The following is a 15,441-nucleotide window of genomic DNA, read 5'->3' on the forward strand; positions in this document are numbered from 1 at the left end:
ACAAACTTGTGTTCTGTTTAGGTAAGCGGAAAGTCCATTATTTGTTTGACAGTGGGAAAGAGATGGTTGAAGAGTATGACATGAAGACCAATCAGCTGCTTTGTAAGCCATGTCTCTTTTTTGCTTGGAGCTTAAAGTGGCAATGAGAGCCTGACTCATGCATGACCCAAACTGACCACAAGTGGCAACGTTCCCTTAAGTAATTGCTCCACATTGGGCAAGTCAGCAGCAGGAATTTTGAGCACAGAAGCATTCCCATCCAAATGCCTTTTAATTATAGTGGGTCTTTATAGGAGTCCCAAGGAGGATGAATTAGTCTATAGAACTATGAAGTCCCATATCAACTGAGGACACTTGTGACTCGTGTTGTTATCTTGCCTAAATGGCAGGATTTCTGGCACAGAAGATGCAAAGAATTGTTCTTGACAGCACCATGGAAAAGGTGTATGTATTCCTATGGCAAGGATGCTCTTCTGGCATGTTTCTGCATTACCTTGAGTGGTGATGTGAGGATTTCCTCAGCCTGTTCCCCACCCCCCACCCCTGGATTTTTCCCATTTCTAAAGCTGCATCATTTCCTAAAATTAGTTAGGAGCATAATTAGGCCTGTGTAGTCAGAAGAAGATGAAATGTCTGACACACTTGCTCCTATGCCATGCAGAGGCAGCTGCTTCTGTCACAGCCAATGCCAGGCAGGAGTTGCTGGTTCCCAGGGGTGGGGGCATTTTTGTAATTTAACCAGCACTTGCATGAGAAAAGGTGCACAGGGACACCTGGGGACTGTAGTTCCTCACAGCACTTTCCACATGGGGAAAACGCTGGGGGAAACTACAGTCCCCTGGCAGCCCTAAGCACTCTCCCCCACACAATCACTAATTCTGTTACAAAAGCACACACCAGCACTAAGATCAGCAACTACTGCCTGACACTGGTCATGCTGGGAGTGCCCACCTCTGTGTGGGAGGGAGAAATGTGTGTTGCACATTCACTTCTTCCAACTGCATAGATCTAGAATAGGTGCAATAGGTGACTGTCTGTAGAATATTGCCCATGTGTGTTTGTAAACTCTAGTAAATTAAAACCAGAAACACAATGCTAAATCATTTTGATATAAGGCATCTGAAACTTTTGCAGAAAGCCTAGTAGAGTGTGTGTTCATTAGAGTGTCTTGCCTCGATGTCAAAATTCCCAGCCACATGGCATCTGCTGCAGTTCTTTGCGGTATTGAGGTCATTCCTTGTCTTTGAATTCCTTGCAAAAGACTATATGCACATTCTATGGCATTATTACTAATATATTATGCATTATTTAAATAATAATAATGCAAACTCTTGTTCTACTGCAAATTCATTGTGGATTTTTGTCAAAGTACAATTTAAGAACATATCCCATTGTCCTTTCCCTTTCTTTGCAGTGAGGAAATGGAGAGAGAAGAATACCCTAGGTGCTTGTGGCAATTGGCAGATTGAAGTAGGAGAGCCAGACTTGCCTGCAGTGCGAGCCCTGGATCAGGAGCTCATAAAGGAGAGTAGTACCAATGTAAGCAAGTCATGTTCCTGATTAGGTCACATCATCTAAAACTGGGTTAGGTCTCATTCTAGTCTGCTCTGAACTCTGAGATTGTAGTTTGGCTTTATGAGTGAGAAACATTCCAGGATGCTATCATGTAGTTCATCCAACATTTAGAATGTCATAAGAGTAGAGAGAGAGAAGACACAGGTTCTATTTCCTTTACGATGTTCCTTGTTTGAGAAGCCTCAAATAGCACTTGCTAGTTAAGTGACTGACTCCTTGGGAAACTTGTGCTATGAACATATGAAGCTACCTTATACCAAGTCAGACCACTGGTCCATCTTTTTCCCCGGTGGTAGGAGAGCCTCAGAAACGGGTTAAGTAGTGCGCATGCTCGAGACAGAACTGGACATGTGACTCTTTGTGGGCGTAGCTGCCTCCCAGTTCCAGTTCTGTCTCGCTCGGGACTAGACTGCATTTGAGAGAGCTCTGTATATCGGCAAGTGTCTGAGCGCTATTTTTGTCTTTTCTCCGCCTTTTCCTATCTCTGTTGTGCCCCTTTATTATTCCTCTGTGTTCTCCGCTTGCTTTTCTCACCCTGATTTTGTGCGAGGGGGGGAAGAGAGTTCGTTCTCCATTCGGCCCCAAAAGTGTATCGGAATTCAAATTTGCATTTTTTACTTTACATTCACTACCGTTTGGACTAGCTAAATTGTTTTTTTTAAATTGCTTTTAACATTATCGATACGGAGTCTGTCCTTATGGACATTTCCCACGCAGAGGAACTCCTTCAGGGTTCCCTCGTGGAGGCTTCCCTGTTACCGCAGCACCTGGGTAACGGGCGAGAAGATCCCTCCGCCCGCACTAGCCCTGCCGGAACGGCAGCCAATTTAGCCGCCCCCACCACCATATCTGCTCCGGGGTTAGCAATGGAGGCATCCGTTTCTGGCCAAATGCCTTCCAAGGCTCTTAAGAAGTCCAAGCATTTGGGGGAGCAAAAACTAAAAAAGAAAAAGAAGCACAAGGAGTCCCTCTCAAAGGTGGAGGGACACAAGCGCCTTAGTGAGCGCCTGCTAATCCAAGCCGTTTGCCGCCGCTCCAAGTCCAAAATGGCGGGAAATGGCGCCAAACAGAAAGAAAGCCACAAGAAAAATGCAAAACCTGAATTGGTGGCTCGGTGCCCGGTGGGCAAAGTACCGATAAATGCCACAGAGCAAATTGAAGCTAATGGTCGCTGCTCAGTGGGCAGTGTAGCGACCAGTACCGGATGTCAAGCTACAGTGCCACATGGGGATCTGGTGGCCCGCCCCGTTTCTGCTGAACCAGTGGGGGATGCTTCAGCGCCTCTGGCAAATGTGAGTACGGATCCTTTCTCCCCTGCAGCCACAGAGTGGCTAAGGCAGTTTTTTAGAAGGGAAATTGCAACTGCTCAGACCAATGTACAATCAATTTAGGTGCCTGTAACTTTGCCACAGCCGGCTCCATTACAGGAACCCCTTGACACCCTGCCAGGACCTAGGTTAGGTCACAGGCGGCAGCCTAACAGGCGAGGTTCGGTGAGACTATCCTCCTCCTCACCAGATTCCAGCCCCAGACGTAGGGCCATACCCGTATCAGAACTTGGTTCTTTTCTGCCTAGAAGTCTGACACAGAGAACTAGAAAACGACGCAGATATTCCCCTTCGTCCTCTTCAGAGTCTGGAGGCGCCACAGTACCCAAACCTCCCAGACAACCGCCACCTGTGATTCCGGGGCCTCCTCCACCCATTAGACCTCCCTCATTACCACAGGGCGTACCAGTGGCTAACCCCCAACTGCTACAGCCTTGCCCCCCACCTGGGTCTCAGTCATCTTTGGGAGAACAATCCCCTCAGTTGCCCATTGACCCAGATTCAGATAAGGAGGAAGGAGAATTGTCAGACGAGGAAATTCCTCTTCCTATACCTAACAATGTGAGACTTTTCTCTTCAGCTGACTTTGAGGTATTACTAGCAAAGGCTAAACGCATAATCAATGACGTGGCCACCCTGGAACAGGAGGGCTCGACTCAGGCATTGGATCAACAGGTTTTTCCAGCGTCGGAAGTGGTGAGTCCATCAGTTCCCTTCCCACCATTATTCAAAAATGTTTTATGCGCTGAGTGGCAACGCCCCACGGCCGCCAAGCCGATAGGCAATATACCCAAAAAACATTATGTGCTGGCCAATGACATCTCAAAGCTACTGGCTACCCCTAGGGTAGAACCCCCGGTGGCACAACTGGTGTCCGGGGCAGTTGTGCAGGCAGTGGGACAGGAACAGCTTAAGAATCAGGAGGACAGACGTTGTGAGTCACTACTCAAGAAAGTTCACGAAGCCACTGCTTCCGCCATCAGGATTGCCACTACGAATTCGATTTTTGCCAGAGCGTCTCTGCTCTGGGCCAAAGAGCTTGTTAAAATGGTCCCTCCAGAATTACCTAAGCTTAGGCAAGGAATTAATAAGATGGCCAAAGCAGCAGCCCTGATGGCGGACTCTAGTTTGGATGGGATTCAACAATCATCTAGAGCCATGGTGGCGGGCGTTGCTATTCGCAGGGCCTTGTGGCTTAAGTCATGGAACGTAGATTATAAGTCAAAGTTGGCCTTGATTTCCACCCCTTTTGCGGGTGAAAACCTTTTGGGACCGGCTCTTGAACCAATCCTTGTGGAGTCCTGGGATAAAAAGAAGATAATGCCTACTACTCGCAGGTTCCCTCGGGGATCTTTTCGAGGCCCCACACGCACTTTTCGTCCCTTCAGACAACATTTCAACCAATTTATCCCCAATTACAACCAAGGGTATCAGTCGAGAGACATCAGATTCACTCAAGCGAGAGGCTCCGGACGTTACCAGTGGAGACAGCGTTACAGAGGCAGTACCAAAGGATCTAACCAAAAATCATTTGCAGGCACAACCACCTACAGGAAGCAATGACGCCGCCCCGATTGGCGGCAGACTTTCAGATTTTGCCACCACCTGGATGTCTACAGCTGCCGACACATGGGTACTCGACGTGGTCACAAACGGTTACATTATCGATCTGTCATCGGTACCCTGTCAAAGATTTATTCCCACCGCAAGATCTTCTGCTCCAGACAAACATCTTCGAATGCTGCAGGAAGTACAACATCTGCTTCAAATCAGAGCCATAGAACCAGTCCCTCATTCGCAGCTTTTTCAAGGCACTTACTCCATCCTATTCCTTGTGCCGAAAAAAGACGGTTCCTGGCGCGCTGTTTTGGATTTGAAGACCTTCAACCGTTACATGACAAAGAAAAAGTTTCGGATGGAATCACTCCAATTGATCGAGGAGACCATACAACCAGGGGACTTCTTAGCGGCATTCGACCTGTTGGAAGCATACCTGCATATTCCAATTGCGGTGCAGTCTCGACAGTATCTTCGGTTCGCTTACAACGGAAGCCACTATCAATATCGGGCGCTTCCGTTCGGCCTATCATCCGCCCCGAGGGTCTTCACCAAGGTAATGGTGTCCCTGATTTCACATTTGTGCCTGAGGGGCATTCATATCCACCCATATCTAGACGATCTACTTCTGAGAGCCAGATCGAGGTACCAGGCCCTCAGGGACATCAGGACCACACTGCAGACTCTCGGGGACCACGGCTTCGTTGTAAATCTTCAGAAGAGCCACCTCGAGCCGACCCAACAATTAGTACACCTCGGGGCTTTGTTCGACACTGCAAAGGGCACGATCTCCTTGTCACAGGAGAGAAGGGAGCGGATAAAACAACAGTTGTGGCCTTTATTGACCAAAAGGACGCTGGACGTCATGACACTGGCACAGGCTCTCGGGTCCATGATAGCATGCCTGACATGTACGCCGTGGGCCAGGTGGCATTCCCGACCCTTGCAGTGGCTGCTTCTGCCGTGGCAGGACCACATAATGGCGGGCATGAAGACCCTTGTCAAGGTACCTCGGCATGTGCGAAGATCTTTCCTATGGTGGCTCTCCCCGGTGTTAATCAGGGGACACTTACTGGAAGTTCCGACAAGAATAGTCCTAACAACAGACGCCAGTCTCACCGGTTGGGGGGCACATTGCCAGGATCTCTTCACACAAGGAGTATGGACACCGGGAGACTCACAATACCCCATCAATTGGCTGGAACTCAGAGCAGTCCGACTCGCACTTCTCCATTTCCAAAACCACCTTCTGAACCAACATGTCCTCATAAGAACGGACAATGTGACGGTAAAAGCCCACATCAACCGGCAGGGGGGCACCAGATCCTGAAAGCTGATGGAAGAGTCAAACCGTCTTTTCCTGTGGGCAGAGTCGAACCTCATGTCCCTCTCAGCAGAACACCTAAAAGGGGAAGAGAACGACCTGGCAGACTGGCTAAGTCGCAAAACGTTGGACCCGGGAGAATGGGCACTCCACCCAGAGGTCTTCACCCAGATAACGAATCACCTGGGTCGGCCGTCGGTGGACCTATTCGCATCCGACACCAACCATCAGTTACAGCGCTACTTCACCAGGTACCAGTCTCACCGGGCAGAGGCAACGGATGCTTTGCTGTCCCCTTGGCCAAGGGGACTGATGTTCGCCTTCCCTCCGATCCCCGTAATCATGAAGGTTCTCAGGAAAGCGATTCAAGAACAGGCGGATCTCATCCTGGTGGTACCACATTGGCCCAGACGACCATGGTTCTCCACCATAGTCGAGTTGGCGGTCGGCCAGCCGTGGTCTCTACCCCTCTGCCATGACCTACTTCAACAAAGCCCGGTGTATCATCCAGACCCCAACTGGCTTCAGCTGTGTGCCTGGAGATTGAGCGCTCGAAGTTAGTGGCTCGAGGGTATACAGATCCAGTAACGGACACGATGTTGGCATCCAGAAGAACCTCTACACAACGTATCTATCAAATCACTTGGACAGCCTTCACCAAATGGGCTTCCCAGAACAGTGTCGACCCCATACGAGCAGGGGTGCCAGAAGTGTTGAGTTTCCTACAAGAAGGCCTAAAACTCCAACTGCGTCCTTCCACCTTACGACGTCAGGTTTCCGCCCTGGCTTCTGTTCTGGAAATTACTTCGGAAAACCAGCATGCCCTGCATCCTCACATTGCAAGGTTTCTGAGAGGGGCCACAAATTTGCCCTCCCCTACTGTCCGACGTTTCCCCACTTGGAACCTCAACAAGGTGCTTAATGCGCTCACCAAATCACCCTTTGAGCCCATCTCAACTATCCCATTGAAGATCCTCTCCTATAAAGTTCTGTTTTTAGTTGCGATCACATCAGCACGCAGGGTTTCAGAGCTGGGAGCCCTATCTTCCAGAAAGGAGTTTTGCACTTTTCAGGACGATGCTGTTATCTTGAGACTGGATGAGACCTTCTTACCTAAGGTTAATTCTCTATTCCATAGATCCCAGGTTATTGTCCTCCCATCCTTCTGTCCTTCACCTGTCCATAGGAGGGAGAAACTATGGCACAAGTTAGACGCCCGCAGAGCCTTGCGCACTTACCTCAAGCGAACCAAAGATTTTAGGAAGTCGGATGCACTGTTTGTTTCCTTCTATCCACGGTCCCTGGGTAAAAGGGTTTCAGGTTCCACCTTAGCCGGGTGGATTAGAGCTTGTATAAGATTGGCTTATTCAGCCCTACACTTGACACCGCCTGGAGGGGTTACCGCCCACTCTACCAGGAGTGATGCCACCTCTGCGGCCTTCTCAGCCCATGTTCCCCTCTCTGAAATTTGTAGGGCAGCCACATGGTCGTCAGCCTCACCATTTATCAAACACTACAAGATTTCTGAGTTCAATGAACGTCAGGCGGCTTTTGGGCGTACCGTATTGCAACAGGTGCTGTAATCGCATCCTTCCCACCCGGGACTGTAGTCTGTCGCTTGGGCACGTCCTGTTTCTGAGGCTCTCCTACCACCGGGGAAAAAGGAACATTGGTCTTACCGTGAAGGGTTCTTTTTCCTGGTGGTAGGAGAGCCTCAGCCCCACCCGGATGCTCTTCTCGCTTTGTGGGTGGTTGGTGCTCAAGAGGGAGGTGTCAGACGGCTCTCAGGGGTACCAGAAGTCTCCTCCTTCCTATCACTATACTCTTATCGTTACCTTAATATGGTTGTTATACATGTGTTTTTCTAGTTCTCTCGTTTGCACAGTTTTTCCTACTAGTTAGTCCTTAAGGACCGGACGAGCTCACTCCAAGACTCATACTTTTCCTCGCTCAACATTCCTGGAACTGGAAGGCAGCTACGCCCACAAAGAGTCACATGTCCAGTTCTGTCTCGAGCATGCGCACTACTTAACCCGTTTCTGAGGCTCTCCTACCACCAGGAAAAAGAACCCTTCACGGTAAGACCAATGTTCCTTTCCCAGTATGCTGACTGGCAGAAGCATGCTCAGGTTGGGGTCTAGATCACGTTACTGGAGATACCAGGGATTGCACCTGGAATCTTCTGCATTTAAACTATGTACTCTGCTTTGTCAACTATGGCCTCTTCCTGTGGTGAAAATTTTTCTCTGGTAAGCTAGCCAAAGGAAATCCTGGGTGTAATATAACCAGGCATCTCTGCTGAAAACAGGGTGAGCAAAGCTTTAGAACACTGTTCAGGATTAGGGATTGCAACTTTTTGCAGAATGACTTCTTGTCACCTGTGTAAGAGCACTGTTCCTCTTCCTTGTTCATTGTATTCTGCTTCTGTTATTTCAACACATTTTCTCCCTTTCTGGTCTAAATCCATTACAGCCTCTTTCCTCCTTGTTCCTATACATCAGAATCTCATTTCTTTATCCTGTATGCATTGCACTGATGTGACATGCAAAATATTAGCAACTCTCCCACCTATTTCTTCATGTACAGCATGAATTTTGACTGATGGGATGAAAGGCTAAACCGAATGAGATCAAGCACTTGAGATGTACAAGGCCAAGAATTCTCCACTTAATGCTGTCACCAAAAAAGATGGCTGACATACTGCACAGTGAGCTACGCAGCCAAGAGGGACAGGGGCTCCTTCTTCCAAGCCAGCCAAGAGCCCATGTATGGACCTTGAAAGATGGAGGCTGCTCGATGCCTCTGAAGCTGTGAGTCATCGTAGCTGCAACCAACCCCTATTGAGAGTGATGGAGATTGCTCACAGCTGTGATGACTCAAGCTTCAGAGGCACGGAACAGCTTCCATCTTTGCAAGGTGCATAAAAGAGCTCTTGGCTGGGGTGAAAACACTGAGCCCATATCCCTCTTGACTACATGGTTCGCTGTGGAGTATGTTAGCCACTATTCTGTTATCTATTCCACTTGAGCAGCACCAGAACTGAGCCACACTTGCCTTTTCTCTAGCCCATCCTTATGCGAAAAGACACCAAAAACAGTTTCCAGTGGCGGATCCGGAACCTGCCATACCCGAAGGATGTCTACAGTGTTTCAGTGGAGAAGGATCAGCGCTGCTGTGTAATCCATACAAGCAATAAAAAGTCAGTAAGCACAGTAGGGTGATTGCTTAGGATGCAATGAAGCAGATGTAGTTTGCAGGCTCAGATGGACCCCAAGGTGTGAAGGCAACAGTGTGTATTCTTGATAGAAAAGCTGTATTACTCCCCCACCCCCCACCCCCACCTATGACAATATTAAGTTGAACTGAAGCAAGTGTGTTCTCCATTCCCAATTCATTAAAAATGCAGGGGAAAATTGATAAAAATTAGAATGAGTACATTGCTATGAAAACAACTTCTGGTTCCTTACTCATTTCTGTGCAGTCCCTGATAATTACCTAGAGATGGTGCTGTTGGCAAAGAGCTCTCTATTTTACAAATTATGCTTTTAAGTTAAAATACTGAAGGCAAGAGGGCAAAGATTACCAGATTTAATAAGGACACTGAAGGATATGTTCAGAGGCTATCAAACTCTTCACAGTGATGGCCAGAGTAGATGGATCCTAGAGGCTTCCAACTTTTTATCTCCTGGCTAGAGAGGAGAGCTGGTCTTGTGGTAGCAAGCAGGACTGGTCCCCTTAGCTAAGCAGGGTCCACCCTGGTTACGTATGAATGGGAGACGATGTGTGAGCACTGTAAGATATTCCCCTTAGGGGATGGAGCCGCTTTGGGAAGAGCAGAAGGGTCCAAGTTCCCTCCTTGGCTTCACCAAGATAGGGCTGAGAGAGATTCCTGCCTGCAGCCTTGGAGAAGCCACTGCCAGACCGTGTAGACCACAGATTCTCAACGTGTGGGTTCCCCAGATGTAATTGGACTTCAACTCCCATAATTACCAACCAAAAGCCACTGGGGCTGGGGATTATGGGAGTTGAAGTCCAATAACATCTGGGGACCCACACGCTGAGAAACCCTGGTATAGACAATACTGAGCTAGATGGACTAATGGTCTGACTCAGTATATGGCAGCTTCCTATGTTCTTATCTGACTGCAATTGGCAGGTTCAGGATCCTGTTGACCACTAACCTTCCCAATAGCTATGACTTCTTAAATTGAGCAGCCTTTGAATATCCTCAGATCTCTGCAGAATCTCATAACACTGTGATTCAGAATCACCCAGTGAAACTGATTAACAGATTCAGAACAGACAGTTAACTTATGGAATTTATTGCCATAAGATGCATTGGTAATCACCAAAGCATCTTGGTGATCTCCGGCTTTAAAAGGAGACTGGACAAATTCATGGATAGGTCTGTCAACAGTTACTGGCCATGATAGCTAAATAGAACTTCCATGTTCGCAAACAGTCATTCTTTGTAGTTTCATTAATACACTGCATGTGGCCTTGCTGAAAGCATCCAGCTACCCATAATCGGAAATGTGATGCTGGACTATTTTTTAATCTGACCCAGTAGGATTCACCTTATGTTCTGAAGGTAGGAAGTTAAATCTGAGGAGCTGTTGTAAGACTAGAGCAAAAGTCTTTGGCATATGTTGTTCAGCAACATATTCCATTTTCAGTGCAGTCTGGCAGGAGAACATCATGACTCTTGCATCTGCCATATGAAGGAAGAGGGCAAGAAACCCATTACAAATACTAAGATGAATGCCAATTGTATGCAGGGCTAAACATTCTAGATTTAATGTGTAAGGCATATATTGGGAGGGTAAAAGTAAAAGGAGTTCACAAGCAGTCATTCTTTGTAGTTTTATTAATACACTGCCTGTGGCCTTGCTGAAAGCATCTGGCTACCCACTATTGGAAGTGTGATGCTGGACTATGTGGATTTAAATCACATCTTGATTTAAAGGTGACACTCCCATGGAGCATCTCTTTTCATATGAGCCTTTCTGTGGCAAGCTGAAGAGTGGCTGCTCAATATTCTTTCAGAATATTGAGTATTTTTTCTTTCAGAATATTGAATATTTCACTTTCAGAAGTACGATGGCTGCTACTATGTCTTTTTCATGCCATCTTGCTTGTAGGATTCCCTTTCCAGCAAGACCAACTAGCCTTTCTCCCGCCAGGTTCTTAAGGTACTGGTGGACTTTTTAAAGGAATCTTTTAGAATTAAAGATAATTGCCAGTTTGGTAACTATTCACAATAACTTGTAATTCTGAAGTTCAATGTTATTTGTCATGCTTTTACTTGAATCTGCTTTTGGGGTCCTCTGGACTGAACAGTAGATAAAAATAATGAGTTCAGGTTCCCAAAGCATGTGCTGTTCTGGCTAGTGAGTGGTATAGTATTTATAGAGAGGAACAGAGGTGCTGTTCTGTTTGATCTTCCATATAATTATTGCTTTGAAGATTCTTACTGAAATCAGGCTCTTATTTAGGCTAGATACAAAATCTATTTCAGCCAGCGTAAGTTCTTAGGGCCACAGTAAATCATGTTTCTTTGCCTGCACCAAAGTATAGTCGTAGGAGACTAGAAAGTTGCTTTTGAAGAAGAGGGTACTCCTATGCCTTTAACAGATGCACAACTGGCTGACATTCAACAGATAAAACTTTTCTGGCATTGGATATGCAATGAAAGAAGAAGCTGAACTTACTGAATGTTTACTATGTAGCTGTTGAAGGCACAGGAGTTCTGCCAGAGTTGGCCAAGGAGACCTTAGAACATAAAATATTGCCACCCGCCTCAACTCATTCATTGTTGTCCACTCCAGGCACAGCAAAAGCTGCTCAAGTGGGATTTGCTTCAGCTCTCTTGCTGTAAAACAAATCCATTAAAGCAAACTTTCCAAACAAACAGGCAAAGCCTCCTTGGCCACAGCAGATTCAATTATTGCAGGGCGAGCAGTTAACGTTACACTGGAAGGGGGCAAAGCAACAGATCTATTTCCCTTTGATCTTTCACAGATTTAGCTGGAGACCAGACCAGGTATTCTTTTTCCCACTGCTTCAGTCCTGGGGGAGGAGGGGGGCAAAGTTGGTGTTCCTAGTGAGGGCTCCCTAGGCTCTTTAAAACACTGGGCTTTTTCTGGGACCTGCTTTTTTATTGTCTCAATCAGTAAGAAGTTAACACTTCCTTAACATGTCTTTGTGTTCATCTAATCTTTGCTGTTTAACCTTTGACACCCCCATTATTATCCATGTCTGCCACCTTTCCCAAATACACGCAGAAGGCTCTGAGCCCTGCGGTAACATTCCTCCCTGAGCAAGCAAAGCAGCCAGGGCCAGTTGGCCTTTGTATACATTTTAGTTGAGGCTTGGAAAAATAAAAATAAAGGGTTCATGTTTTGTGCCGCAGCAGTTCAAGCAGTCAACCTTCAAGCAAAACTGGCTTAATGGAGAAGGATTGCTTATGGGTCTGACACCAGGAAATAAATTCTTCCGCTTAGTTTGGAGCACCAGAAACATGTTGGTGATTAAGGGAATCTCACAGGGGAAAGGTTTCCAAGTAACAAAGGGAACAAATCAAAGCAGTGCTAAAGGAAAAAATAAAATACATCCCTTTGGGATCAGGGAACAGTATGTTTTTGTGTCAATTGCTTTGAGAACTTTGTTTGGAGAACAGTATACACATATCCGTAGTAGCAGCAGTTTGGTTAAGTCATAGGTGGCAGACCATTCAGCAAGTGGTCAGTTGTCACTGAAGGAGTGTGTGTCAGTGCAGATTCAAGGTAATCACAGTAAAGTTGGCACTTGAGTTCTTGGGCTTCTCTCTGCCACCGTTTCTTGTTCAGTTTGCTGGCTCACTCTTTACCCAGCATTCAATCTTGTTTAGAAAGTGCTGAACACCAAAGCACTGGAACTGTGACTGAATGAGCAAAATAATGAATACAGTGCAGTCCTTAGAAGTATAATTCAAATTTGGGGTAGGAATTTAATTTTAATGAACCAGCACTCCTATGGGCAAAAAAGGAAAGAAATTGGTCTCACTTTTTCTCCTTTCAGATATTATAAGAAGTTCTCCATTCCTGACCTAGACAGGTTCCAGCTGCCCCTGGATATCAATGCTCTAAGCTTCACTCATAGCAACAACACATTGATCATCACGGTAGGTACCCACAGGGCTAATTTGGCGGCGGCGGCGGCGGCGGCAGCCGTGTTTCCGGTCAGACACACCACTTCTCCTAGCCTTCCTTTTGGCATCAGCTCCTTTGTAAGAGTTACAAAGTGTGTGTTTGGGGGGGGGGGGGACTTGGCCAGGACTGAAAGTGACAAAATTAGACCTATACTAAGAGAGCTTTTTAGGCTTAACAGGAAGAAACTGAATTCCTATTCCTGCTTTAGAAGTTTAAGTAACAGAACTCCATAGGCTGTAACACATGCTTCCTCCTCCCCAGGAGTATAAAACAAGTCTAACCAGTCAGCAAAGTTAAAATGCATAGTTTGCCATAGGATATTGTAATGTTTAGTAGTCTGAATGAGCAAAATAAAACTGGGATTAAAAGTAAGGCAAATTCCAAAAGTGGAAGGGAAAATTGATTATGTCTATTAGGCATGATGCATTTGATACCTTATTATTCTTAGATCTTAAGTGGCTGAAAAAGATGGGGTTGGAATTTAATGGCATCCCAGTAGCTTTGGCTATGCTTTTTATCCAGCGTGGTGTAGTGGTTAGAGTGCTGGACTAGGACCAGGGAGACCTGAGTTCAAATCCCCATTCAGCCATGATACTTGCTAGGTGACTCAGGCCAGTCACTTCTCTCTCAGCCTAACCTACTTCACAGGGTTGTTGTGAAAGAGAAACTCAAATATATAGTACACCACTCTGGGCTCCTTGGAGGAAGAGTGAGATATAAATGTAAGTAAGTAAGTAAGTAAATAAATAAATAAATAAAGGGCATGTTCTCAAACAAGGGACTGAGTTGATGGCAACTCTGTACTGGTAGGTTCAAGTCATTTCTCTTCCACAGTATCAGAAGCCCACAGAGGTTCTGGCTGCAGAAGAAGAACTGCTGAAGGAGCTAAAGAAGATCAAGGTAGCTAATGATGGCGATGGGGAATGCAAGACACAGTAGTCAGCTGAGAATGTTTTGTCTGTACATATTTATTTTGCTACTCTTCTTTTATATATAAATGCACTGGTTAGAGTTTAACTCCTTTAGAAAAGACTTGGTGAGCTGAATCCTGGAAGGAGAACTTCTCCACAAATGGCACAGATATCTCTAGCAACCTGTTGGTGCACAGCCCAAATGAAAGATAAGAGAACCCCATTATCTGCAGAATTTCTGTTCCCAGCAGGGGGTGGGGGTGGATAGTGAAACCATGGATAATGGGGCATTAGGTTCCTGAGGCAGTGTGGTAAAAAGGCTGGTGAAAACAGGATGAAAAACTGACTGAAAGTGGGGGAAATTGGGTTGGGGGAGTGCCCTACTGAGTCCCCAGCTATCCAGCAATTTCCCCAAAGATAAAAAGTGTAGTGGGGTTTTTTGCAAGAAATTGTGAGATTTCTCTCTCTCTCTCTTTTTTAAACACAAAAAAGGAGCCACAAAATGGCTCTTGTCCTCATAATAGCAGGTGAAAATTGACCTAAGAGATGACTTCCACCCATCCCCAACCCATGGATATGTGCATCTTAATCCCTTAAATTACTTTTTCATGTAGCAACCTGTTGTACACATGTAGGTCCAGTGGCAATTACCCAACTGTGGATATGCAAAACCACAGAAACCGGGTCCACAATTAACAAGGTTCTCCTGTATCACTCTTAGGAGTCAAAGCCTTTGTAGATGTGATCTTGATGAGCAAAAGTTCCCATATCTATCGACATCATCCACTTTATATCCTACCCAATTACTTTAAAGGGTCTGAACATCTGCACTTTGCCTTCAAGTGTGTGAGAGATAGCTCACGGAAAGAAGTTGGATAAGAATTACCCTTCCTCCTGCACTCATTTCCAGGTGATGCAAAAACCAAATAGAAACAACTTGGTGAATCTTAAAATGTGTCTGCAATTGCCTTTAAATGTGCAAGATTGACTTAAATGCACTATTAGCTCCAAACATCAGCTCACAAGGGTGTCCTTTGGCATGCCAGCCCTCCTCTTTGAAACGTAAAGCATGGAGGATTTTATTCCCCCCTCACAACTTTGCTCTTGGAACATGTATAGGCTTGTTAGTTTTATTTTCTCCCTGAAAGCACATTTTATGTGCCAAAACTCGGTGTCCTCTGTGTGTTAAAAATAAAAGCACGTTTTCTGGATTCTATGCCAGTTTCCCCATTCAACATGCACAGAAGAATAGCAAACCCTGTAACAGTCTCTCTCTATTATTCTGTTCTAACAGAGATACTGTCTCAATGGCACAGCTTTATCCAAACGCAAGCAGCAGTAACACACAAAACAGGTCAGACACACAAGGAAAAGATACATGTTATGTTCCTCATAGTTCAAAGGTTACGTTTTGGGTGCTCCAGGTTCTATTCCAGACAATTCTACTGCACAGCCATATGGGATCATGATTTCAAGAAGGACTGTATAACTTTAAAGAAGGCACATTAGCAGAATGTTTTTGCAGGGCGGCTGGAAAGTAATTTGACAGTTGGCTT

At 46.0% G+C, this 15,441-nt stretch overlaps 1 protein-coding gene across 2 annotated transcripts in view; it reads left to right on the forward strand.

Moving 5' to 3' along the window:
- Positions 1 to 15,101, forward strand: part of DPCD (deleted in primary ciliary dyskinesia homolog (mouse)) — a 15,871-nt gene extending 770 nt beyond the window's left edge. The window contains exons 2-6 of one of the 2 annotated variants that reach the window (XM_053311209.1): positions 22 to 102; positions 1,415 to 1,539; positions 8,850 to 8,983; positions 12,844 to 12,946; positions 13,809 to 15,101. In XM_053311209.1, coding sequence (XP_053167184.1) covers positions 22 to 102; positions 1,415 to 1,539; positions 8,850 to 8,983; positions 12,844 to 12,946; positions 13,809 to 13,913 — 548 coding nt within the window. In that variant the 3' untranslated portion in view covers positions 13,914 to 15,101. The remainder of the gene's footprint in view (positions 1 to 21; positions 103 to 1,414; positions 1,540 to 8,849; positions 8,984 to 12,843; positions 12,947 to 13,808) is intronic. The other variant, XM_053311210.1, reaches the window with a different exon arrangement.
- The last annotated feature ends 340 nt before the right edge of the window (positions 15,102 to 15,441 follow it).

Source organism: Hemicordylus capensis, chromosome 3 (assembly GCF_027244095.1).
Source record: "Hemicordylus capensis ecotype Gifberg chromosome 3, rHemCap1.1.pri, whole genome shotgun sequence".
NCBI classification, from domain to species: Eukaryota; Metazoa; Chordata; class Lepidosauria; order Squamata; family Cordylidae; genus Hemicordylus; species Hemicordylus capensis.